This window comes from Benincasa hispida, chromosome 1 (genome assembly GCF_027475165.1).
Source record: "Benincasa hispida cultivar pf3 chromosome 1, pf3_genome.v1.1, whole genome shotgun sequence".
Lineage (NCBI taxonomy): Eukaryota > Viridiplantae > Streptophyta > Magnoliopsida > Cucurbitales > Cucurbitaceae > Benincasa > Benincasa hispida.
This window is the reverse complement of record NC_143478.1, coordinates 25,067,413-25,094,628: the sequence shown is the minus strand read 5'-3', so window position 1 is coordinate 25,094,628 and position 27,216 is coordinate 25,067,413. Positions and strand designations below refer to the sequence as shown.

General features: G+C 34.9%; 2 protein-coding genes across 2 annotated transcripts; one reads left to right on the top strand and one right to left on the bottom strand.

Annotated features, from left to right (window-relative positions):
• Window positions 1–7,749: 7,749 nt before the first annotated feature.
• Window positions 7,750–11,026, top strand: LOC150038340 (uncharacterized). Its single transcript, XM_090312761.1, has 8 exons — window positions 7,750–8,664; window positions 8,746–8,892; window positions 8,936–9,110; window positions 9,563–9,869; window positions 9,960–10,017; window positions 10,131–10,190; window positions 10,296–10,397; window positions 10,931–11,026. Exons 1-8 carry the CDS (start codon window positions 7,750–7,752, stop codon window positions 11,024–11,026), a joined length of 1,860 nt encoding a protein of 619 aa, XP_090168887.1.
• Window positions 11,027–23,562: 12,536 nt separating this feature from the next.
• LOC120092642 (Late embryogenesis abundant protein (LEA) family protein) lies at window positions 23,563–25,426 on the bottom strand. The gene is made up of 2 exons (XM_039050790.2): window positions 25,013–25,426; window positions 23,563–24,436 (listed from the first exon to the last, which is right to left on the bottom strand). The coding sequence occupies exons 1-2, from the start codon at window positions 25,362–25,364 to the stop codon at window positions 23,853–23,855; spliced, it is 936 nt and encodes a 311-aa protein (XP_038906718.1). The 5' UTR covers window positions 25,365–25,426; the 3' UTR covers window positions 23,563–23,852.
• Between the last annotated feature and the right edge of the window lie 1,790 nt (window positions 25,427–27,216).

The following is a 27,216-nucleotide window of genomic DNA, read 5'->3' as shown; positions in this document are numbered from 1 at the left end:
CATAGAAGGAGTAATTTTTACACACGTTCTCGATTTGTCTATACTTTCATCTCTTTGTGAGATCTTAGAGTTGTATTTGTGGCTCTAGCATAAATGAAACTTGTGGTGGACCTTTCCGAAACTCAAACTAATATTACTTATAAACTCAAATGAGTTGTTTCGTATACTTTAACCTTTTTTGAATATAAGAGAAAATAAAATAATGGTTTGGTTAGTGAGTCTATAATGAGCATGTTCATGCATACATACGTAACTTATATTTGTTTGTATTTTGAATTTTATTTACTTGAAATTGTGTCATATGACATTTGTTTATCCCTGGCCTTGACACCTTTTTCTGCGCTGGTGCTTGTTTATCCCTGACCCCTAGCATTTCTTTGTTGTGATGACGCTTGTTTATCCCTGACCTATAGGTCGTTTTATTTTGTCATGTGGCGCTTGTATATCCCTGGCCCTTGACACGTTTTTGTTATGGTGGCACTTGTTTATCCTTGGCCCCCGATGTTTTATTTTTTGTTGTGATGGTGCTTGTTTATTCCTAGCCTCCAGCTCATTTTATTTTGTCATGTGGCACTTGTTTATCCCTGACCCTTGACATCTTTTTGCTGTGGTGGTACTTGTTTATGCTTGGCCCCCGGTATTTTATTTTTTTGTTGTGGTGGCGCTTGTTTATCCCTAGCCAATAGCTCGTTTTATTTTGTCATGTGTCGTTTATTTATCCCTGGCCCTTGACACTTTTTTGTTGTGGTGGCACTTGTTTATCCCTGGTCTCCAGCTCATTTTATTTTTTCATGTGGCACTTGTTTATCCCTGGCCCTTGACATCTTCTGTTGTGCTAGTGCTTGTTTATTCTTGACCCCCAATATTTATCTTATAATTATTGTGCATAATATTTTGTTGCATTCTTGATTTGCAAGAAACAACCCTTTTATACACTTTAATATGTTCGAACTACTTTACAAATCGACAAAATAGTGGCTATGTCTTCGTCCACCTTCTAATTCTACAAGGATGTACGAAAGGGGGCAAGCTATAGCCACATAATTTTGTCTGAGTTTATTTAAATAAATCTAATTATTATAATAATTTGTCTTAATTTTGGTAATTATCCACCTTTATTTTTCTAAAGGGCATGTTTTAAAACTTATGAACTTTTTATGAATTTGGTTAAAATAACTAAATAGGTTAGTTAGGAAAGTTGCACCAAAAAAAAGTTTTGAAATTGTGTTTATTTTTCAAAATCTTATACCATTTTGGGTTGAGACCAAGTTTGGCACTTTTTTCAAATTCAAAGAGACTAGCCAGCAGAAATTTTAATTATTTTGGCTATAAAGCCATCTTCTTCTTCAACAAAAGTCATTAACACCAGACAGAGAAAACCCCTAGAAAATTTGAATCATAGAGAGAAATCACTCTACCGGTAAAAAAAAAAAAAAAAAAAAAAAAAAAAAAAAAAAAAAAGGAGCTAGTTTGTAGAGGAAGGAGATACAGTGAGATCGACATATTACAAGGTAGTAAAGAAAAAAGAAAGAACCAAAAAACACAAAAAAAAAAAAAAAGAAGAAGAAAAATCCTGATATGGGTCGGAGGTTGTATTTGGTATGGCTTTGTCCCAAGGATCCACACCTCAAGAACAATGTAGGCGTTTGTGTTCTTCGATCTCCCCTATCTTCTCTACTCTCATCTGAACCCTTAAAACAGAAGAAGTAGAGTTATTTTAGATCTATTAGTTTTTTTTTTTGTGATTATTTATCTTGTTTTCATTCTATTTTATCACCGTTCTTTGTTAATGATAACCACAAGTATGTTATAACTTCTTTTTTACAAAGTAGAAACATGCATGTAGATAAAAAATAATAATAATAATAATAATAAAAAGGGGTAAAAAGATAGAGATTACTATACCCTGAAAGGAGGAGATTTTAGCATAAATACTTTAAAATCTATATTGAATAGATAAACCCTAGGATCATTCATATCAAATTGTCAAAAATAATAACATACCGAATTCCATGGAGAAACTAATGCTAGCTTCAAGATGATGATAAATGACTGTGATCTTCCATAACCAAAACTCTGAATGTCCTTAGTGGGATCTCTCTCTAGATGGGATTTAAGAAAGACTTAATGCTTATTGTTTTGGTATATTGGGGAGTGTCGAAAAGGGTTGATTTGCCCTAGGGACTTATTTGTAATTCTCTTATGGGCCTAGGGCTTCCTGTCTGTCTATTTATTTGAGCAAGTTCTCCTGTATTTCTGTATCACTTGAATAATAAAAACTAGTTTAGATCGTGGTTTTTTCTCCCTGACCTAGGGTTTTTCACATAAACTATTCATGTGTTTCTATTCTCCTTCCTCTTTTATTTTCATCAGGGACCATAGCCTAAGGTCTCTTTATATGCTAGTTCAATTAGGGTTCCCATTAAACCCTAATTAACTAGGAATGGGCTTCTACCCATTAAGTCTATACTCATTTAGGAATCTAGGGCCTTAATTAATTAGATCACATAGTATGGCTCAATCTAATTAAATAACTCAATGTGATAAATTATTAATCCACAAACATAGCTCAAACTTTAACTAAACATATTATTATTTAAATATATCTAACGAGAGATTTTTTTTTTTTTTTTTTTTTTTGTCCTCTTAAAAAAACATGTTTTTAGGATTAAGAAAAATCCTCAAAGAAGGATTGAAGAAGATGGAAGTTTAGAGAGAACAAGTGAAGAGATGAAAAGAATGGAGAGTTTTTTTTTTTTTTTTTTTTTTTATCTTGAAGTTTCACAATAGGGTTTTAAACTATATGCATTTTTACTTAGTTTTTATTATTTTTAGTTTTATTTTTAAAAAGAAGAAAGAAAAGTACGGTTGAAATGCCTTGAATCTGTTTGCGGGCGCTTCGAACAACCTAGTACGGGGGTCTCGCTATTCAGATTTTGTATTCAACATATTTATTTATTGGCAGTTATTTACGATTTTGACCCTAGGGTTTAGAGCAGTGCGATATATAAACTCTCTAACCTAGAGGCACCGTTTTTTTATGTAATTCTAAAAACATTCTCTCGAAATAATATTGTTCTCCCTCTGCCCATTAACGTAGCCAACACACTAAACCACGTATATCTGTGTGTCGATTTTCCCTACTCTACGTTCCTTTTTTGTGTTCTTTAATTGTCGATTTCACAACAAGTACCATCACATCTAAGCCTTTATAACAATTATATTATTATTATTATTATTATTATTATTATTATTATTATTATTATTATTATTATTAGTTTTGTTTTAAGAGTGTGTGTGGGTGTGTGCAAATGTGATGGCAGTCTGCCACTGACGCTCAGTCCTTTTTATTATTATTATTATTATTATTTAAAATTATAGTTATATTTTAATAGGTTTAGGTTATTTTAAATTATTCTTAAATAAAAAAATTTTCTTTTAAATTTCACATTTCAGTTCCTTTCTATTGACATTTATCTATTTTATTTTTTATTACATTTAATTATTTTATTTTAAAAATATTTTATTGTATTGTCATTTCGATATATTCATGCTATAGATTTTATTATGCCAATATTATTAGTGCTTACTTGCATTGTTTGAAAAAAAGTCTTACGATGGAATTTAGGAAATTTGGGAGTTTGATTTCCTAGAATTCTTGAGGTGAGGGATCACATCTTTGAGAGTCCGAGATTTTATCCCAAGAGAAAATGAATTTAATTAATATTTCTAAAAAATCCATTATTAAAATGCTAGACCTATGATGAATTTTGAGAAATTGTAATAATTTCTCACAATCTTGAGGAGAAGAATTTTTTTTCAATTGTAATATAGCTCAATTGATAGAATTTATCCAATTATTTTATGGGCTCATTATTTCAAATATTGGAGTAATGAGTGGTAAAATAAGACATTGTTTTATAACTTTTTTTTTTCAAATAAATTTGTTCAAAAAATATTTTTTGATTCAAAATTTAAAATTTAGCCATTGTTTTTTAAAAAGGTATTATGGGGTGCTAACACCTTTCCTATACACAAACGATTCCCGAACTCAATGCTAGTTTTCGCATACCATTTTTATTGAATTTTATTGAATTTTTTTATTTTATTTCAGTGTCCAATCATATCCTAAAAATGATGGGTGGCGACTCCTTTTTATTTTCTTTTAAAATTAACCCTGTTTTAGGACGTCGACCGTTTCGTGTCATCTCGGACACGTGGTGATAGATCTTATATGGCCTAGTTACATTACCATGGTGGTTAATTTTACTTTATGAAGGAGATCATAACAACTATTTTAATCATGTTAAAATCTTGATGATATATAAGGCTAGCCAGTAGTGTTATTATATGAAGATGATAAAGCATAAAGTACCAACATCACTATTCAACGAATTTCTTAAAAAAAAAACGAATTGGGAGACTTATTGACGAAGGTGTTGCCTGCAACAATATTTGAGAAGTTAGCAACAATATTTTTATATGACAACCAAGAGTATTAAGTGATGTTTTCATGAGAGGGAGCAAATATGCTGCACTCTTTTTCCCTTGACTATGGTTTTGTCTCATTGGGTTTGCCTAGCAAGGTTTTTAATGAGGTAATTATTAGATTATATGAATGATATACTCTTTTTCCTTCACTAGATTTTTATCCCATTGGGATTTTTCTAGTAAGGTTTTAACGAGACATTTATTTACATAATATGGATATCTAAGGGGGAGTATTTTAAATGGAATATTCCACATATCCATAACTTATTTTTGTTACAACAAACCCATAACCTTCATAGGTTATCTAATCCCATAATCTCCCCCATTAACTTTTACCTTATAACATATACCTCACCATACCAAATAGGGTTATAAGGTGCCTTTGTAGAGAACACAATAATTGAGTTTAATATAAATTTTCTACTTCTTCTCTTCTACTTTTCTCTATTGTCTTGCTTTCATTGTTATTTTCATTGTTCATATTCTTCTTATTTCATCACATTTTCGATATTTTGATAATAATTTTTAAGATATTTCTGAAATTTATAGTGAAAATGATAATAAATAAATAAATCTTTAAAAAATCAACAATAAATTAATGATAGTGACTAAATTTAATAATAGTTGAGAAATAATTTTCTTGGGAGTGAATTGAATCTAGGGTTCGCCGCTACCTAAATAGATTGGATACAGCTGTAGGGTTCGCCGCTGCCTAGGGTTCTCTATGGTTCGTGGGCTTCCGCCATCGCTAAGGGTTTGTCGAGTGAATCTCTATGGGTTCGCCATCGCTTCGTCTGCGCCGGGTGGGCTTCCGCTGGTCGTCATTTTCGCGACTTCCGCCAAGTGAATCTCTACTAGTGATGTTCACTATATTCTACGCTCGCGTCTGATAGAAGTTGATTCCTGGTTTCTACGTTCAGTTTCTACGTGTCGTCGACTAAGTTTCCTGGTTTCGTGTCTATTTGGGTGGATTTGAAGTTGCGATTGACGGCCGTTGTCGACAGAGTCTGTACGAGTTTCGTTCGTGACTTGTTGAATGGTAGAGGTGCTCGCGGATGACTAGTGAGGTTGGGTTCTGTTGGTTGGCAGACATCTTATTGAGGTATGGGTTTAACACGGTGAGAATTGGTGATGATGGTGCGTAAGCGGTCGCCTCTAAGACTGAAAGAAAAGAATGAAGGACGAGTTGCTCGTAAACCCTTTCGTCTACTTAGACTGGAGATCGATTTAGGATTGGGTGCTCGATCTCCAGAGGTGAAGGATTTTGGGTTGTCTGACGGTCGCTCTGAGGAAGGTGAAGGGTCTGGTATAGAGAGTGTTGAGTTGAAGAAGGAAATTCAAGTTGTGAGGGTTGAACCGGGTGGGCTGGGTATTGGGTTAGTTGATGGGCAGGAAGTGAAAGAGGTGTCTGGGAGCCTTGAGGGTGTTAGGGGCCCGGATGAAAATCGGGTTGTGAGGGGTGTTGAAGTGGGCCTTGAGGGAGCTGGAATGAGGGGGCCTATTGGGAGTGGGCTGAGGTTGAGTGAAGGGAGTGGAATAGTGCAAAGGGAGCTAGGGAAAGGGTCGATAGGCGTGGGAGCTTTGGTGGGTGGGCCGCATAGTGCAGGGCCGAAGTTGGAAGGCTCGGGGGGGCAGAAGTCAGACAGTGGAGAGGTTTCGCGGGCTGGGCATTATGGAAGTGAGGGTCGATCGGTGGACATTCAAGTTCTTCGTGAGTGGGAGGAGTTGGTTCCTAAAACTGGTTTAGCTATGGGGTTTGGTCCAAAGGTGGTTCGATTAGAGGAGGGGTGTGGTTCTTGTGGTTTTGGATATGGCGTGAAAGGGGGAAAGTCGTGGACAGCCCTTTTTGGGTCTAAGTTGAGGGATAATTTGGAGTTCATTCCCCCATTGGTTGAAAATGATAAAGTTATTGTTGGATCTTGTGAGGAGATTATTGATGAGGGTGTATGTGTGTGGGAGAAATCTCTGAGTGATTAGTTTGTGAATGCCAAACTCCCGTATTCTGTTATTTGTCGTCTTATTCAGAGAATTTGGAGACATGTTGAGATGCCGACTATTACCTTGTTGGATAACGGTTTGATTATCTTTAATTTTTAAAAGGTAGAGTCATGGGATTGGGTGTTGGAGAATGGTCTGTGGCACTTGGGTGGCAAGCCCATCTTATTACGACAGTGGTCTCCAAGTATTGTTCCTGAAACCTTTGTTTTTTATTCTGTTTCTATCTGGATTAAACTGGTGTGTGTTCCCCTAGAGTTGTGGACGAACAGGGGTTTAGCAGTGTTAGCTAGTGTCGTGGGTAAACCTATTTCTTTTGATGTTGCAACAAGAGAACAGCGATGGTTATTGTATGCGAGGGTTTGTGTTCAGGTGGATGGTGATTTGTTAATGCCCCCTTCAGTCACTATTAGAATGCAGGGTCAGGAGTTTATTATTCTAGTAGTGTATGAGTGGAAACCTCGTAGGTGTTCTTGTTGTTGTTCCTTTGGGCATACTGGGGCGGTGTGTGAGCAACAGGGTGTGGAGAAGGGTCAGGAGTTGTGTATTGTGACAGTCAATGAGGGGTGTTTGGAGAAGAATGGGGGAATTGAAAATGTGAGGAAGGGGGAGGACTTGGGTATGAGTGCGAGGGGAGCTAGCCTAGTGGATGAGATTAAGGGCGCGGAGAGGGTTGAAGAATTTACTATGGTTAGTCGACGTAGGCATGATAGAGAAGGTGTAGGGCATAGGGGTGGTAGTGGGTCACCGAGTACGGCACCCTTGAAGAACAGAGTAGTTTGTGGGTCCCCTGGAATTCCAGGATTTGTAAAGCATGTTGATGATCGTAATCAGTTTGATGTTTGTGATAAGGGGGGAGACTCGTTGGCATTGGCACTAGTGCAGGCAGATCCTGATCCATTGCTTGTTATAGATGAGATGTTTGGGAGTTTGGGCAAAGGCCCAGTGGGAAGTGGTAGGTGTGATCTCTTGCAAGATTCATGATTTGGTGTTCCTGGACTGTTAGGGGGTTGAATGACCCTATCAAGTGTAGGGTGGTGGCAGACTTTCTGGCTTCTTCCTCTGTTACTTTCTATTGTTTGCTTGAGACGAGGGTTCGTCGTGAGAATTTTGGTATGGTGATGGGTAGGTTTAGTGATGCCTGGAGTTATGTGTGTAGCTATAGTGTGCAGGGAGTTGGGAGGATTTGGGTGATATGGTGGAAGAGTGTCTATGATTTTTTTCATTGATTTCAGTGGGGATCAATTCATTTCTAGAACCTTAATGGATGTTGTATCCAGTGCTAGGGTATATATTGGTGCTGTGTATGCCTCTAATCACGTGAGTGAGAGGAGGAACTTGTGGTCTCAATTGATTGATGTGTGTGCTTCGTGGCAACTTCCTGGAGTTGTTTTGGGGGATTTTAATGTTATTCGTAGTAGTTCGGAGGATTTTGGTGGTTGCCCTAGCTTGAGGGAGATGGAGGAGTTTGATGAGGTGTTATTGGAGGCAGATCTGGTTGAGTTGGGTGTGACAGGTAACTGGTTTACCTGGACTAGTAAACTTCAGGGGAATGGTATCTTGCGCTGCTTGGATCGATGCTTGTCCAATGAGGCGTGGAAGGTAGTTTTTTCGTATTCGGAGGTTAGGGTTGGTCAGTGGGGGATTTCTGATCATAGCCCTCTTCATGTTTCTACAGGGGAGACGAGGAGTAGGCCATCTCCTACGTTTCGTTATTTTTCTCATTGGGCGGAGGCAGAGAGTTTTCTTCATACTATCAGGTCAGTGTGGAGAAGATCTGAGGATGTGTCTCATATGGTTAGTTTTGTGCGAAATTTAAAGGCAGTGAAGCGGGTTTTTCGTGCATCATTTGGTAGGTATATCTCTGTGTTAGCTGATGAGGTGCGGGCAGCTAGGCAGGTTATGGAGGTTGCTCAGGCTGCGATAGAAAGGAATCCTGATTCAGAGTCGATTTGTACGGAGGCGGCTCAGACCACTAAGATGTTTTGGTCAGTGGCGAGATTGGAGGAGGCGTCGCTCTGGAAGAAGGCTAGGGTCAGGTGGCTGGAGTTAGGTGATATGAACACAGCTTTTTTTCATCGCTGTGTTTGTTCTCGTCGTAGCTGCAGTGGTTTATTTACAGTTGTGGATGGTGGGGGGACTCGCCAGACGGTGCATGATAGGGTGGCAGGGGTGGCGGTAAAATTCTTTCGAGGTTGCTTAGGGGCTCAACATGTGGGGTATAGGGATCTTACTGCCTGAATTGGGGATATTATGCAGTTCAGCTGGACTGAGGAGGGGGTGGAGGCACTTGGTAGGCCAGTGAGTCGAGAGAAGATTCAGAAGGCTTTATTCTCGATGAAGTCTGGGATGGCTCCTGGGCCTTATGGGTTTTCGGTGGATTTTTATAGAGCTGCTTGGAGTGTGGTTGGGGATGATTTCTGTGACGCTATGCTGAATTTCTTTTTAGACATGTTACCTGCCTGGTGGAGTTAATTCTACTGATATTGCTTTCATCCCTAAGAGGCGAGGAGCTGAACGTATGGAGGAGTTTCGTCCTATTTCATGTTGCAATGTTGTGTATAAGTGTATCTCGAGGATCTTAGCTGAGAGATTGCGGTTGTGGTTGCCTGATTTCCTCAGTGGTAATTAGTCTGCGTTTGTTCCGGGTAGGTCGATTTTCAATAACATTTTATTGTGTCAGGAGCTCGTGGGGAGCTATAAGAAGGGTAGAGGGAAGCCGCATTTTGTGTTAAAGGTAGACCTTCAGAAGGCTTACGATTCGGTGAATTGGGATTTTCTGTTTGAGGTGTTGTTGGCTATAGGTACGCCCCTTCAGTTTGTTAGTTGGATGAGAGCTTGTGTTACTTCGCCTAAGTTCTCTGTGATGATTAATGGTTCCCTTGAACGTTTTTTCTTAGTAGGAAGGGGTTGAGGTAGGGGGATCCATTGTCTCCTTTTTTGTTTGTGATGGTGATAGAGGTCTTGTCTAGGTTGTTGAATAAACCTCATGTGTAGTTTAAGTTCCATGATCGGTGTGAGCGCTTGGGCCTAACTCATTTGGTTTTTGCAAACGATTTAATGATTTTCTGTGCAGTTGAGAGAGATTCTTTGGAGTTTGTGAGGCAGGTATTGACAGAGTTTACAGAGCTGCCTGGGTTAGTTGCAAATGTTGGGAAGAGTTCTATGTTTAATGCAGGTATGGAGTCTGGGGAGACAGAGGAACTAGCTGCATATATGGGTGTCTCTCTTGGTTCGTTACCTGTTAGGTATCTGGGTTTACCTTTATTGCCGAGTCGGTTGAGGGTTGTGGATTGTGCGCCTTTGATACAGAGGATTACAGCTCGTATTAGAAGCTGGGCAGCAAGGTCCCTCTCCTTTGCTGGGAGGTTGCAACTTGTTAGGTCTGTTTTACAGTCCTTTCACATTTTTTGGTGTAGCATATTCGTGTTGCCTGCGTGTGTAACTCATGAGGTTGATCGTCTGTTACGTAGTTATTTATGGAAGGGTAATGTGGTAAGTCGGGGTGGTGCATGGGTGGCATGGGATAAGGTGTGCTTGCCGTTGGGAGAGGCGGGTTGGGTGTGAAGCATGTGGCCTCTTGGAACCAGGTTGCTATTATGAAGCTGCTCTAGCTTCTCTTAACTAAATCGGGGTCACTATAGGTGGCGTGGGTGAAGAAGTATGTTTTGCGTGTGCGGTCGTTGTGGGTTGTTCGGAGTGAGGTTGGGAGGTCTTGGTGCTTGAAGGCTAACTTGTGAAGTAGAGATAGATTCAAACATTTGGTTCGTTTGATGATTGGCGATGGACGGTCTTGTTTTGTTTAGTAGGATCTTTGGCTGCCGAGGGGTGCGATTTTGGATTCATACGGGTCTACTGTGGTTCATGATGCAATGAGTAGTTTGGAGCACGGTTGTCGAAGTTCATGGATGGTGAGGGAGGTTGGAGGTGGCCTACAGTGTCTTGGGAGCTGCTTGAGATATAAGGACTTATCCAGGCAGTGGGGCCTAGGGTGAGGGGAGAGGATTATTGGGTTTGGGTGTCGGATGCTAGTGGTCAGTTTTCTATCGCTAGTGCTTGGGAGAGTATACATTCTCGTCGTCCTAGGGTGTCTTAGGCTGGTATTTTGTGGGCAGGGGGTGGTATTTCGCATCACTCCTTCTGTGTGTGGTTAGTAGTGAGGGACAGGTTGGGTACGCGAGATTGGTTGAAGAGTTGAGGTGTGTTGTCAGAGGGAGGGTGTCTTCTGTGTGGGGGAGGTGTGGAGTCACAGGATCATTTATTTTTTAAGTGTGGGTTTGGGAGAGAGGTGTGGTCTAGTATGTTGCGTCAGTTGGGTTTGACGCATCGGGTGACTGGTTGGGATGTAGAGTTGAGTTGGTTGTGCCGAGTGGGGTCAGGTAAGGGGATGTGTAGTAAGTTGTTCCATGTTTTCTGGTGTGCGTCTATATACTACATCTGGTAGGAGCGTAATCGGCAGTTGCATGGAGGTCGACCGAGGTCGGTGTCTGCTCTGGTTCACCTTATGGTCTCTATGGTTCGTGCTCGTGCTACTTCCTAGCAGGTTGACCTTCTTGGTCTTATCTAGTGTATGTATGGATGTTTTTTCCTTTTGAGCTTCACGTTGTTCTCTGTTTTACTATAGCCCCTAGTTTGTGGGGTTTTAGGTTCTTTTCTCTACCTTTCTTCCTGGTGGTTTGCGAGTTTGCGTCTATGTGTTGGTTTTGTTCTGGTCTTATCCTTGGCTTTGTTTTGGTTTTGTTGCCCTGTCTTTGCTTGTGCTTTGTTGCTTTGATGCCTTGATCCAGGTTATGGTATCCTTCTTGTTGTTGTATAATAATATCACCTATTCTAAAAAAAAAATAATGGTTGAAAATATAGGAACTATATTTGATATTTAAAATAACATGAGTTACTGATGAAGTCTCAATGTATTGGAACTTATTTTAGGACTTTTTATAGATATAACCTAAATAAATAGTTCTAATTACACAATTGTTTAAACTTTGGAAAATTGTTAGAAATAACATGTTTAATTTTTTACCTTACAAAACTAGCATCTTTTTTTAAAACTCGTAAAAATAGCTTTTCTCGATCCATCTTGGACAAGATCGACTACAAAATTTTAATTTAAAAAATCAACTTTTTTTCAACTTATCATCGATTGTTTTGGGTTTTATTATATAAATTATACTAAAATGAAAAGTTACGTAATAATTTGATATAATATTTAGTAAACATAATCAAATTTGGAAAAAATTGAAATAATATAAGATTTGGGAAGATTACATAAAAATAACAAATCTTAGTGTGTAATCACGGATGTATCAAGAAGACCCAAAACAATTGATAAGTTAGAAAATGTTGATTTTTTTAAGATTCTCGATGGTCAATCTGGCTCGAGTTTGATGGAGAAATTATTTTTACGAATTTTAAAAAAATGTGCTAGTTTTGTACGATTAAAACCTAAACGTGATATTTTTGACAATTTTCCCAAAACTTTCCTATTGAATAGCCTACTAGGCTATTATTTTCCCAATTCACATTTTCAGTTCTCATATAAAATCAACGAAGATCCTCTGTTCGAGGATTTTAGTCAACACTAAATTTGATATCAATTTGTCATAAAACAAAATTTCAAAATATTGTTTCTTTCTTATTGAAAGATAAATTTCTTATTAAAATAACTAAATTATTTTTCTTTAAAAAAATTAAGACCCCGTTTGATAACCATTTGTTTTTTGTTTTTGTTTTTGAAAATTAAGCCTATTTCATCTTTCTTAGAATGATTTGTATCTTCTTGAAGTACAATAATTGAATTCTTAACCAAATTTCAAAAGCAAAAACAATCTTTTGAAAGCTATTTTTTTTTAGTTCTCAAATTTTGGCTATTGGTGGAATGTAGATAACAATGGAAGAAACTTGGATACGAATGAAAGTAGTGTCCATAGGCTTAATTTTAAAAAATAAAAACAAAAAACAAAACTATTACCAAATGATGCCTAAATTATTGTAATTCTTTCTTTATGAAAATCAACATGAAAATCAATAGTAACCAAATTTGATGAAAAAAATAATCAAAAACAAAGGAGAAAGAAGTGGTAAATAAAAAAGGTATAGAAGAAAACAGCAACTAAAGAATGCATTTTTTTTAGTGTGGTATTGTGTCATCTAATTTATAGTAACTTAAAAGTTTGATTGCTTGGCTTTTTGTTGAGATTTATTTGACTATATATAAAAATATTTGACATAATTAGTTCTTCCTAAAATTGCAAATATATATATATATATATATATATATATATATATGAAAATGAGTTGCACATTTCAAAAAAAAAATTATATATATTTCATTTTATTTATTTTGTCTTTAAAGCTATCAATCTGGAAAAACAAATCACAAAATAAACCAAATAAAATAGTAGACAAATTTGGGGGCTACGTTAGTTTAAAGACAAATTTTCATGCATTTATAATGCATAGATTCTATTATTTTTGAAAATTTTAAATCCACGTAAATAATAGGTTGTGTACATATAATTAAAAAATTATGGAAAATTCTTGTAAATCAAAAAATCTAAAAAATATTTAGATTTTATAACAAAAAGTTCTAAAATACTTTGTAGTTTTGGAACTTTTTGCTATAAAGGATAAATATTTTTAAATATTTTTTATATTAAAAAAGGTTCCTATAATTATCAATCTTGTTTGAATAATTTTTATTTGGAATCATGGCTTTTTATATATTATAGATATAGATATAGATCATAGAATTTGATATTATTTCGATTATACAGAGATGAAAAACCTAGAAATTTGATATTTATTATTATTTGATTCAAGAATTTCTGCTCATAAAATGTTATTTTAATTGAACAGTACACAACAGAAAAAATATCGATTAGTCAGAAAATATCTATATATATATATCATCTCGTGAGTATCATTCTATGTCGAAGTTACTTTCATGAATATTATTTATTTTTATAATTTTTAATTAGATTTATTATTTTTACATGTTTGACAAGAATGACAAGGATGAAATCATTTGTTGCATGTTGTACTAATATTTATAGAATAGATTGAAGTTTCAAACAACTTTGAAATATAAAGTTGTGTGTTCTAAAAAAGGAAAAAGTTGATTCTACCAGACATTTCTAAAAAAAATGATTTGACGTAAATAATTAAAAAAACTTATGTTTAATAGCTGAATAAATACAATTAGTATTGATAATTTTTTCCACTTTTTGAAAAATTCAAGTCCATGCAAATAATAGTTAACATAAATATATAGTTGTTTTAAGAAAGAGATTATGTCTAAAAAAATGCTTTGGAATCCTGCTATTGGTGTTTGTATTATATTTCATTTTATGATTTTATTTTATTAAATCAATAAATAACTTAAACCTAAAATACAAGATTGTGAATGAAAATCGAGAATAAGCCATGTAAATAAGGTAGTCAATCTCGCTCTCGCTCTCACTCTCGCTACATTCATTTTCTTCCTCTTCTTGTACTTCATGTGTATAGGTTATTCCCTTCAAATTGCTTTTGCTCTCATTTAGTCTGCCACATATTTGTTGTTTTGTTTTTTTTTTTTTTTTTTAATTTATGTTTTCTCTTGTTCAGTCTACTTAAAATAAAATAAATAGGAAAAGATTATTATGTAATAAATTAAATAATATTATCTTTATATATATATATATATATCATACTTGCTACAAACTTCTGTGTAGATTTTCAATAACAAATGAATTTAGTTGCACATTTTTTTAGGATATTTGGAACACTTGGAACATAAATTTTGATGATTATTGATTTTGCTAGCATGCTGGTATGATTCAAATGATTTATTTTTCTCCTTAAAAATAGCACGACTCTTGTTATTAAAATAAATTTGAGAATAAATCAAAATAAAAAATTAGAGATATATATGATAATAATATAAATTTGAATTAATTTAATATTTAATTTTAAACTTTTAAATGAAACTTTCATATTATAAAAGTGATTAAAACCTTTTCATAATCATACTCAAACTTACCTTAATTATTTTTTAAGGATACCCTTTTTAATTTCATAAAGTTTTCTTTTCACTGTACTTTAATACTATTGAAAAATTTTGGTTGAAAACCTTTTTCCAAAAACAAATGCATGATAAGTAACTAAATGAATTAACAAATTTGACCAAGAATCCATTTTAACAATTTATTTTTAAGAAAGTTTAACCACTACAATTATGAATTAACAATTTTGACAAAAATTTATTTTAGTAATTTATCACAGGGAGAGTTTAACTTTTACCATGATGTAAGTTTAATATTTAATTTTCACAATTAACTGAGTTTACAAATGGAACAATTATTATAATTTTATTTGACTTCTCATTTGAGAGAAGATAACTGATGATTTACTTAATAAAATAATCTAGGTTCTTTCAAAACAACCAAAAAAAAGAAAGAAAGAGAGGAAGAAACTCACCTTGATCCAGAAAATACTTCACTATGAGAGTCTTGGGTGATGATGACAATAGAAACCCTTAAAAAAAAGCAATCAATACAACAGATATACAAAGGAGGATCGAGACCATCTTCAAGTGGAGAAGGAAAACTTCATTTTAAAATTTTTTCCAATTATGAAAATAAAGACATTAGGCCAAAGAAAAGTAAAAAAGTTTGTATTTATTATTTAAAAATTTGTTAGTTATAAAGTGAAGGAATGTGTCTGTATAGATGATGGAATTTTGTAAAGGACGTGTCTATACGAAGTGATGCGTCAAGAGAATTCAAAAGGTGTGATATTGTATATTTAAGTATTGTGGCAAACAGAAGTCCAACCTTACTGTTGATATAATTTTAGGGACGCTTTTTCTTTTATTTTATTTTTATTAAGGACGGATGGGTTTGAACAAGAAATCATGCGTTAGACATAACTGATGCGTTTGCTCCCATGCGTCTGAGGTCATACGTCGGAATGATGATGCGTTAATGCAATGATCACGCGTTCCTATCACAAGTTTTCTTATGCTTGCACCAAGTATAACACAAACACAAGTTTCTCAGGTAATCCGAGGTCGAACACAGGGACTTGTCACTCAGTAATCTTTGTGAGGTGATGCGTTTGAGGCGATGAATAAGAATAAAAATAAAGTGAAGAATGTTTAAATATTTTACACATTACTCCTACTCCTAACTAAACAGATTGAGCAATAGAAGACTTGCAATGAGAATAGGTAGAAACACGACAACCATTAACGCATAGTAGTGTTTACTATCTTAAATCGCTCGAGTAATCCCAGCTCGTTGCACTAACGCATCACACCTCTAGATGGTCAGCCGCATGACTATATCTCTATAGTGCATGGTTGCGTCGAGCATAAGATTGTGTCTGTCTCTAGGAACAATACGAATCTTGCTTAGTACGTTCCATCCCTTACCTTCTTAGGCAGTTAGACATGGCTACTTAACTTATAGACAAGCAATGCAGCATCCCATAGACAGGCGTTGCCACAGCCTTTCACCAAGCAAAGAGGATTAACTCATTATACTCACACAATGCACACCTTTCGGTGGGTTGCTACATGCGTCCTATCTCTAGGCTACACGATTAAGCATGCAATTGACTTTGATAAATAAACACTGAAGATAAACTATGATAGAGATGAAGATGATGAAGAAAATGGTAATGAAGGAATTAAGATTTGCATTGATCACAAAATATCTTAATATCTCAAGCTAAAATGTAATATAATACAAATATTAGAAGGGAGATGAAGAACTCTGCGTCAAGGCTGTCGGTGGTGCCATGGTTGAATGGTGGAGATGTCTCTCTCGAGCTCTATCTCTAGCGAATGCTCCAATCATCACTCGGTCTGGATTGTGGAGATGAAGAATTCTCACTGGAAATCTCTTTCAAGCTCTCATTTGTGATCACAAACTTTTTCCTTGAGGTAGAAGTTCGGATGTCTTAAAATGAAGGTCTCAAGAGCTATTTAAAGAATTTGGATGCCGATAGCTGTAATGATGAAGGTATGGCTCACTGCTGCTTTTGTCGCGGTATGGGCATTATCACATCGCCTTATCTTGTCGATACTCCCAAGGTATGCATCCGAGATTAATTTAGTTGAAGTTATCAACGCATTCTACCCATCTTGCGATCTTCTATTATGGCTGTCACTCCTTGGCCACAATCTCTATTTGTTCACTGCATTCTCCATGCGTTGGACGCATGGGGTTGCTGTCTGCGTCTGTCTTTTGCGGTCGCCTGGCTTCAGTGCATGCGTTTGTTTGTGATTGCTTATTACAAACGCATGCATTTGATTTCTACGATAGCTACAAAAATAGACACTTTGGCACGGAATAACGCATAATATTGGATCAGTGAGGTTTTAGGTGCTTATCGACGCAAAACTCAATTTTTCACAAATTCTAAGTATTATCACTGCATTTTCTACCTGTTAGCCCTCATAATTCTAAATAAAAGGCTTATAATAACTAGCATTTTTGCCAGTTATCACTTACCTATAGGAAAGGAAAAAACACATAATCATGTTTTAGGTTGTTTGTGGAAATTAAAAGGAATTACATGGAAAAGTACTTGTTAACTACCTTTTCTCTAAATGCTCTTTTTCAGATTCGCATTTGTTGGGATGATGTCCTAAATCTCTCTTGTATTCTTGTAGTTTGTAAACATTGTATAAACAAATTGTTATTAATAAAATAAAATTATTTTTTAGCATTTACTCAATCTAATAAACTAAGATCTTAGATTATTTTATGTAATTTAAACATGTATGTAGACACATACAAGTGGATCATGTTTAAATGATAATCTAAACGGTCTGTAGTAGATGGATAAGGCTGGGTACCTTATCCTGGTGACTCTACGGATACGGCTCGCTTTGTAGATGTTACAAGTGTTGTAAAGTGCTATAAATGATTTGATCCTGATCATTCATGTGGAGGCATGTGACGGGTATCCTATATACAAAATTTGTATAAGACCGAACCACTAAATAACTAGTCTCATTATATAACTCCGTCAATAGTAGAGACTTATATTTCACCAGGATAACTATAGGTGCCATGACTTAAATCCTTAGTGAGTTGTAAACTCCTGTCTATGAAGGTAGTCATTTGATTTGCAATTTGTCCACACTCTCCCTTGGAACGAGAGAGATCTAGTCATAGTTAGACTATGACTTATTGTTCATTAAAGGGATCAGTGGTACTTACGAGCAATTTGTGAAGGGTCATTGCACTGTTGATTGATTATATCCAATGGACACAAAAAAATATTTGTAGTGCAAAGATAGCAGTTGTTGGTCTTTAATGGAGTAAACTACAGTTAATGGATGTTGGGTAATTTAATTAAAGAGTTTAATTAATTATCTAAGTATTATTAGAGCTTCAAGCTACAGGTCCATAAGGTCTCCTCTGTAATTCAACAGCGATTTATTGAGAATAAATTTTTTGGATTATTTTGAATTGTTCAAATTAATTGAGGGATTTAATTATATGTGATACAGATAATTAGATTAATTATATGTGATATAATTAATATAATGTATTTGATACATTATAATATAAAGTTTATTTGAGATGAATTAAATATTTGAATATGATTCAAATATTAATTATATGGATGAGATTCATATAATTAAATTTAGCATAAATGTAATTTATACTAAATACCATGTACCATTGAGAGAAATAAAACTTAGGTTATATTGTATTTGATACAGTATAAAAATTATAGGTTGTGTTATATTTGATATAGCATATAGTATAATATATATATATAATAAAGTAGTTATATATAATTATATATTTTTTAATTAATTGAATTAATTTTTTAATTTAATAAAGGAGGGAGTTAAAACTCCCTCCCCGAGTTTTTTCTCTCTACACAGAACGTGAGAAATGAGTGTTCTTTTTTTTTTTTTTTTTTTTACGATTTATCTTAAGGAAATCAGATATGAGGATTTTCATGAGTAGTGGAATGATCGTTCCAAATTTCATTCGTATTTGAACATACACAATTACAGTACACAAACGGAAATTAAGCGGTCATGCACAATACGAAATTACAGCACGCTTTACATAAGATTAAGGGATAGAATTATACATACCTTTGAAAACTCATCTTCAAACACACTCGATCTCGAATGCTCGTACAATCAGCAAGACAGCAATCATGAACGCTCGAACACTACGACTGCTACACTGCACAATCAAAGCAACCACGAACACAATGATCTCCAAGATCACGAACACAGCAAACGACCTCCAAAAACCTCTACTAAGTCGAGTTGAATACGAAACCACCATAATGTCTACCTTGGTATTCTCGGTGTGAGAATCCAGAAGTGTGAGCTCTGTGTGTGGACTTGGTTTGAGGAAGAGACAAAAGAAAAAACAATCGTGTAAACAATTGAGCAAGTGAGAGATGGAAAAGGTCTATTGTATAGACGATGCTCAATCGTTTAACAAATGTTATGCGATCGTTTAGCAAAACCTTCGCGATCGTTTAGCTAAAGGCTAGCTAAGTCCACTATCGTGTAGTGTCACTCCACGATCTTCTAGTCTCTCTTCAGCTATTATTTAGTGAATCTAATTCACTTGACAGCCATCGTGAGTAATTCCGAAAATGGAAAATCTCAATTCAACAACTATTAAATTTAGGAAAATCTTTTTCCTTTTTATCTCACGGTTACCATGAAACCACCAATAACCTTCCACTCAATTGATTATTAGAGAAAAAGATATAATTATTCAATAATTAATATTATTATAAATATATATATGATAACCAACTTAGCATAGTATATTTATAACCTATAGTTTTAATATTTAATCTCATGAAACATATAAACCATAACTCTTTTTCTATTTCATGGTACTTAATATAAATCTCATTTACATTAATCCTCCACTTGATGTATCTAATACATCACTCCAATCATATCATATATAATCGAATTTTCTCTTGTTAATTTGAACATTTCAAATCAACACCAAGAACTGATTCTCAACTTGAATCCATTGAGCTACCAAAGGGACCTTATGGACATGTAGCTCAAAGCTCCAACGGTACGTGAATAACTGACTAAATTCTTTATTCACGGGATCCACCATCCGTTAACTGCCAGACACTCCACTAAAGACCGATAATTGAACTCTTCTTACCACAAATATATTATATGTCCATATGAACCAATCAATAGTGCGATAACCCTTCACAAATCGCTCGTAAGTACAGCTGGGCCAATAACTGTTATGTCCCTGTAGTTACATCTAACTCCTTAAACACCACTGATCCCTCTAATGAACAAAAGTCATAGTCCTACTATAACTGAGTCCTCTCTTCCAGAGAGAAGCTATGACCACTATGTTCAAGCCCTAGAATCAGCCCTTAAGAGAGCAATCTATCTACTTACCCCTGCTTCGGGGAAGAAGTGAATTTTATCTTGTGTAATTAAGTTTCCTGCTCCAAAAACAGACAAATCCCCAAAAAGGTAGGTATGTTGAGTTAGCAGTCTAACCACTCTCACCCATACTAATGAAAGGATCGTCCTCAAAGGCAGAAGTTCCCAAAACACTCAGGATTAAGGTCATGTCACCTACGATCGTTTAGGTGAGATGTAAGTCTTCAGAATCAACGGCGTTATATACAGAGACGAATCATCTCGTGGTATGGTCTTATACAAACTCTTTGTATAGGACACCCCCGCTCTCATGTCTCCACATGAATAGTCAGGATCTACCATTTGTAGTAGTTCACAACACTTGCAAACCTCTACAAAACGGGTTGTATCCGTAGTATCACAAGAATCAAGTATCCCTCCTTAATCCTTATACTACAAACCTATTTAGGTTATCACTTAAGGCATGATCCACTTGTATATCTCATATGCATGCTTAAGTTTACATACAATAACCATGGAGCTTTGTCTATTGGAAAGTAAATGCTAGATAAAATAACTCTTATTTTATTCATAACAATGTGTATAAATTACAAACTATGAGACTCCATGAGAATTAGGACACCAATCCCAACATTATCATCTTCATCTTATTCTCTCCGAAGGTCAGAGAGATCTCTAAAAAAACTCAAAAAAAAAAAAAATACAAAGAAGAAAAAGTGTTCTTCTTCTCCCCCTCTCCTCCTCTCCTCACTCTTCCCAAAATCTCAGCAGAGCCCACCACTCCTACTTATTCTCAAACCCTAACAGAGAATACATGAGGTTCTTTTGTGGTGGTGGCTATTTGGGATCTTAGATCTTAGAGATCAAGATCTAGATCGAAGCGTTCGTGACAAGATTGAGGGATCACGCGAAGAATTTTGTCTTCAAAGATAAGATATTCTAACCCTAATTTCATTCTTTTCTAAAGGCATGCCATTTATATATATATATATATATATATATCGCGATGTAGCTATCGGCAACTTCTTCAGGTAGATCGTCGCCGGGATCATCTCCAATCTGGGCCTCGCCTCTCTTTCCTCCCAATGTTCGCATTACTCCAAAAAAAAAGCCATCCCATGAGTATACATGACCTCACTACCTGTATAAAGCGTGCATCTCTGCTCAGGGATTAAGGGTAATATGTTCTCATAAAAGGTTGCTCCAATCTGACCTAGCTGGCGAGCGATCCCAGTGTACAGACAGACTTTTGGGGTGCTAAGATCCAAAGTCGAGAGGGAAACAGCCCAGATCGTACATATATATATATATATATATATATATATATATAATGTTTTGTTCTGTAAAATTGAGTTTATGTGAAAATTTTAAAGTTGGGAATGATCTCCTTCTGCATAGGACCTTCACCGGTTCCTTTCAAATATGAGTACTCATAAGGATATTGAAGTAAATGAGGATAATAATGAGATCTCAATAAATTATGGTACCATATAAGTTGACAACATTTTTGCATACAATGTTACTCACGATATTATTTATGAAAGTGAATATGAGAAATATTGACATAGAAAAGATTGGCTTCAGTGAAAGAAGCAATCGAGGCGAATTAAACTCACTTTCAAAAGGTCATGTTTTTGGACTAGTAGTATGACCGCCAGAAGATGTCAAATCTATAGGATACAAATGGATATTTGTGAGGGAAAAAATAAAAATAATGTGGTCACAAGATATAAGGAAATACTAGTTGCATAAGGTTTTTCACAAAGACCTGGTATTGATTATTTAGAGATGTATTCTCCGATGGTGGATGCAATTACATTAAGACATTTAATTGGTTTGACTATGTATGAAAATTTGGACATGCATCTTATGGATGTAATCACAACATATTTATATGACTCTCTTGATGATATTTATATAAGAATCCCAGAAGAAATTAAGGTACCTGAAACATATAAATCAAATTTCCAGGAATTGTATTAAATAAAGTTACAGAGATCGCTATATGGATTGAAACAATCAGAAGAAATGGGGTACAAAATGGATATTTGTTGAAAGAAGGATATCAAAAAATCCAATATATTCATGTGTTTTTATAAAGAAATCACAACATGAGATTTACTACATGTTGATGATTTGAGCAGAAACTTCTGAAGAAATTTCAAAGACAATATAATTTCTTAAGAAAGAAATTGAGATGATAAATTTTGCCTTAACTTGTAAATAAAGCATAGAGCAAATGGAATTACATCAATTTATACATTAAAGATCTTTTGTAGACTATTTATATCACTGAATACTCTTATGGTGGTTCATTCACTTGAAAAGGATATATCATCTTATCTCAAAAAGACGATGAAGAATGTTAGATCATGAATAACCATAAATTTTAATAAATAAGTACACTTATATAGCTCTACTAATTTATATACTACATTTGTAGTATTCTTCAGTAATTTTATTACATATATATAATATTTCTCCAAAAGGAGAATATTGGAATAGAGTTGAAAATATGTTATATTTTATTTGAAAATTAGTTTACATTGATCTATTTTATTCCAATAAATCTAATTATGATCTAGTTGATTGCGAAGATGCATGTTTGTTATGTAACCCATACAAGCTAGATCTTAAACGAGTTACTTAATACATGAAAAAAAAAATTATATCATAACAATTAGTGAAACATATCATAACGACCACTTCCTCAAATCATATTGAAATCATTACCATTCACGAGACTAAATGTATATAGCTAAGATCAATGATTCGACACATTCGTGAAATATGTGATTTGTTTTCTAGTAAAATTCTTAATATAAGAAGACAACACAACATGAATATCCAAATTAAAAGATGATATATTAAAAGAGAGAACAAAACATATTTTACCAAAACTTACAAATTTACTCAAAAGTTAAGCACAATAATAAAATGCGGTGACTCAGAGATTTTTTTTATAAGAGAATATTATATTAAAATATATATATATATATATATATATATATTTTTTTTTTTATGGACTGAGAAAATTTATAAATATAATAGATAATAGATACTCATTAAATACTAATGTTGACCATATGTCAATGACTCATTGTTCAAAGTATTCACCTCTACTTATAAAATTCCTATCAGAGATATTTAATGAATTTTTTTTTGAGAAACTTTTTATTTTTTATTTTATTAATTTATTGTATTTTATTTATATACTATCTTTCGTTTATTTAATATTTAAATATTTTATTATTATATTCAATTATATTTATTTTAATATTATATTTTTATTATGTCCATTTTCTCGTTACTCCTCAAGGTAAGAATTCTAAAGATTCACAATTTAATCCCTAACGAAATATATCAATTAAACATCAATTTTTATTATCTAAGGATATAGATTTCGTAAATATTAAATTATACATTAAAAAATAAATTAAAAAAATTAAAAATACATAAATGGTCAAAAAGTAAATCATTATTAAGATAAAACTCACTTGTTTTAAACAAAAATAATTAATGAATATAAATTCAGTTTAAAGTTGCCATAAAAACCAACCAAATATACATGATCCCAGTATTTAAATTGACATTCCAAGTGTTTATTTAATTTTTTTTTTTTTTTTTTTAAAAAAAGTTCATATAAACATATAGAAAGTCGACCCTCTGCAGAGTAAAATCGTCTCTTTAAAATTTCTTATAGATTCCAATAATTATTTAAGGGAAAAAACACAAAGCTTCATCCTTAAAAGAAGGAAAACAAAAAACACAAACACAAAATTAAAGCACCAAAAACGATTTTAAACACCCATTTTATCATATTTCATCATATACACACACATCGAACCCAACACACATGAAATCACCTTCTTCCCTCAAAACGCCTTTTCACTCGAAAAGGAACCTTCCAACGACTTTCATACTCTCCCTTTATATACACGAAGTCCCCGCCCGGAGTTCTTCAAAGCTCGTCGTCCACCCCGATCTCCGCCTCCGACCGAACCACGTCGTCTTTAATCCTCTGCGACTTCTTCTTCGCTGCCTCGTATTGCTCCCCTATCTTCTCCTTCGCTGCCTCCACCACCTCCTCTGCTTTCCCTTTCACAGCCTCGAACCCCTCCTTCGCCCAACTCTTCCGCTTCTCCGCGGCCTCCTCCGCCCTCTCCGCCTCCTCCTCCGCTCTCTCCTTCGCCTCCTTCCCCTTCACTTTTGCCGCCTCCTCCATCTCTCCCGCTTTCTCCTTCGCCTCCCTCGCTCCCGTGGCCGCTCTCTCCTTCGCCTCCTCCGCCGCTTCCCTCGTTTTCTCGGTCGCCTCACCAGAGGTTTCTTCAGCTTTGTCTTTTAAGGAGGTGACTTTGTCTTTGGCTACTTTCGCCGCATTGTATGCTTGTTCTTTCGCTTTCTCTGCCGCTTCGGTCGTCTTCTCGGCTGCGGTTCCCCTGGCCGAGTCTGCCATTTTGGCTGCCTTGTCTTTACCCTCCCTGGCCTTCTCCTCCGCCGTGTCCTTCATTTCTTTGGCCTTTTCAGCACTATATTGCCCTGCCTCTGTTGTGAGTAAAAATTTTAAAAAAATTAAAAAAACAAATTTTCCTTTTTCTTTCTTTTAAAATTGAAATTCTAAAAAGCTACAGAGAAAACTATTTTTTCCCCTAAATTTTGATAGTAAATCTCATTATAATATATTCCAAGTCCATACTTTTTTTTCTTCTGAATATAGCATAATTATTCTTTTTTTTTTTTTTTTAAATTTAAGGACTAAAACGGTTAAAAGAGATTATTTCATTAAAATCAGAATAAATTCTACAATTTTTTTTAAAATGTAATTAGAAAAAATACGCCAATGTTCATTAATTAATGGCAACACTACTCAACCTCTCCTTTGGTAAAAAATTGCACAATTTATCTCAAGTCCTAATTTTCATCCAAACATTTTAATACAATTTTTTAGGACATTCAAATGATTTTTTTTACTCCCTTTTAACGCATTTTAAGGAATTTTTACTCCGCCATAGTTTTGAAATCTTGTAAAAAAAAAAATATTGGGGGTATTTTAGAAACAAATAAATTTTATATAATTTAATTAGCCTAAAATAATACTAAAATCTAGGCCCTAAGAAAAACCTGAAGCAACATTCTGGATTTTGTCCTTGGCCTTTTCGGCGGTATCAGAAGTGAAATCAGTAACTTTCTTAACGCCGCCATCTTCACGGTGTTCATTTTTCAGTCCAAGTCCGCCGGAGATTTTCTCTTTTGCCCATTCCGTCCACGTCTCCGCCGACTGATCTCTTTCCTTCTCATCTTTCGCCGCCGCCTTGTTCTTCATTTCTTGGTAGTCTCGAGCCTCCTCCGCCGTCGACGGCATGTGTCCCACACTCCCGCTCCAACAAAATCCCACCATAAAAACCACCACCACCACCGTCACCGCCACCGCCGGTAGAGAAATCCGGCGGCGGTGAACTCGAATCAACGCCATTGGATTGATGAATTGGAAGTAAATGGGAATTGAAACTGTAAAGTCCAATAAGAAAATCAGAGGAAAAATTAAGTACGGAAGATATGATTTAGGGCTTGTATTTATAGGATGTTAAAGCGGGGAAGCGGTAAACGGTGAGTAGACGTGGCGGAAGATGACGGGACACCACGTGGCGCTTGGAGAGGTTGGATGGCATGTGAGGATGCCACGTGGAGTACATTAATCACAAATGACTTTATGGAATGGATGTTGGTTATGTTATTTTATTATTATTTTTCTTTGTTCCTTTTAAGATAAGGTTTGGATATTTGTTAAAATATTAGGATTGTATGTTTATCTCTTTGGGTTAAATTATAAGTTGAATTTTTATGGAGGATGGGGTTTTAAATTATAACTATTACTTATTTGGTAATGAATTTCAATATCATATAAAACATTTTTAACCATCAATTTTGTTCTAAATGAATTTTCAGCGATTTATCTTTCTACGTCTTATTAAATTATTTGATAAAAAATGGTCATGTCACAATTTTTTTTTACTTTTTAAAATATTATAATTATTTTTATCTGTAAGTGACAAGAATGCGATGCATAAAGATGAATGATGTCTAGTATATATGTAACGACCCGACCTTTTGAGTACTCTGATAAGGGTCGTTATTCATAATTATACATTTACATTCAAAACATTTTGACCATTGAGGAAAATAATAAAGATAATTTTCCAAAATAAATAACAAATAAGAAAAACCTTTGTTATGGCCCCTAAAATAATGAAGAAAGAAAAATAACTTAAATAAATAAAATTTTGACAAACATTGAGTTTCAAATAAAAACTTTTAAATAGCTTGAAAACGTAAATTGAGCAGAAGGATTTACATGTCCCATATGGCACGATCACAAGTCCCTCTCGTCACCCGCCAGTCCATTCCTATCATTACCTGAAAAACATAAATTAAGAAAGGTTTAGTATAAAATACTCAGTAAGTGATCCCATTACCGGGATCAGGCTATGCATCCACGAGCAAAGAAAGATAGCTCGATTTTTTATGATGAAAGGAAAACCAAAAGACGTACTATCTTGTCTTGAAATGCATGTCTAGCGGCCCGTAGGCACATCGTCAAACATGATAATAACATGAACGTGAACCTGTCGGTTCACGCATGTTTAGCGGTCGTAGGCTCACCGTCAAACATGATAATAACATGAATGTAAACCTGTCGGTTCACGCATGTCTAGCGGCCCGTAGGCACACCATCAAACATGATAATAACATAAACGTAAACCTGTAGGTTCACGCATGTCTAGTAACCCGTAGGCACACTGTCAAACATGATAATAACATGAACGTAAACCTGTCGGTTTACGCATGTCTAGCAACCCAGTCTAATGGCTCGTAGGCACACCGTTAAACATGAAACTAGACCCGTAGGTCTTCTGAAATAAAACATGCGTCAAAACAAAATCTCCTTAGAACTTCTTTAGCACACTCAACCTAAAGTTGTGGCTTGGTCCAAGACAAATTCCAAAACTTGATTCAATTAGCCAATTTGATCAAGAATTAAATCCAAAATCAATCTTAATTTTCCACTATTATTCTCAATCCAAAAGAATAACCAACCAACAACTTACCGATCTTTACCAATTTTCTGCAAAACGAAAAATGGTCTCTAGCTTGATAGTCAATGCCTAAAAACTTTCAAATCTTGAATCTAAGTTTCACACCAAAGAGAGGTTACTAATTCAACCCAAAATCAAATGGATGAATTTCACCTCCCAAATTATAACGAAAATAAGTCTTACCCAAGGTTTTTCTCAAGATTCCGGTAAAGATCGGGTAGTGGCGGTAGA

What these genes read in the sequence shown, in the direction of transcription:
- LOC150038340 (XM_090312761.1), top strand. Translation starts at nt 7,750, where the DNA reads ATGGATGTTGTATCCAGTGCTAGGGTATATATTGGTGCTGTGTATGCC. An exon ending in GGGAGGTTGCAACTTGTTAG is followed by an intron (nt 9,870 to 9,959) that starts GTCTGTTTTACA and finishes TCTGTTACGTAG; the next exon opens with TTATTTATGGAAGGGTAATG. An exon ending in GTTGTCGAAGTTCATGGATG is followed by an intron (nt 10,398 to 10,930) that starts GTGAGGGAGGTT and finishes TACATCTGGTAG; the next exon opens with GAGCGTAATCGGCAGTTGCA.
- LOC120092642 (XM_039050790.2), bottom strand. Translation starts at nt 25,364, where the DNA reads ATGGCGTTGATTCGAGTTCACCGCCGCCGGATTTCTCTACCGGCGGTG. An exon ending in AATCCAGAATGTTGCTTCAG is followed by an intron (nt 24,437 to 25,012) that starts GTTTTTCTTAGG and finishes TACTCACAACAG; the next exon opens with AGGCAGGGCAATATAGTGCT.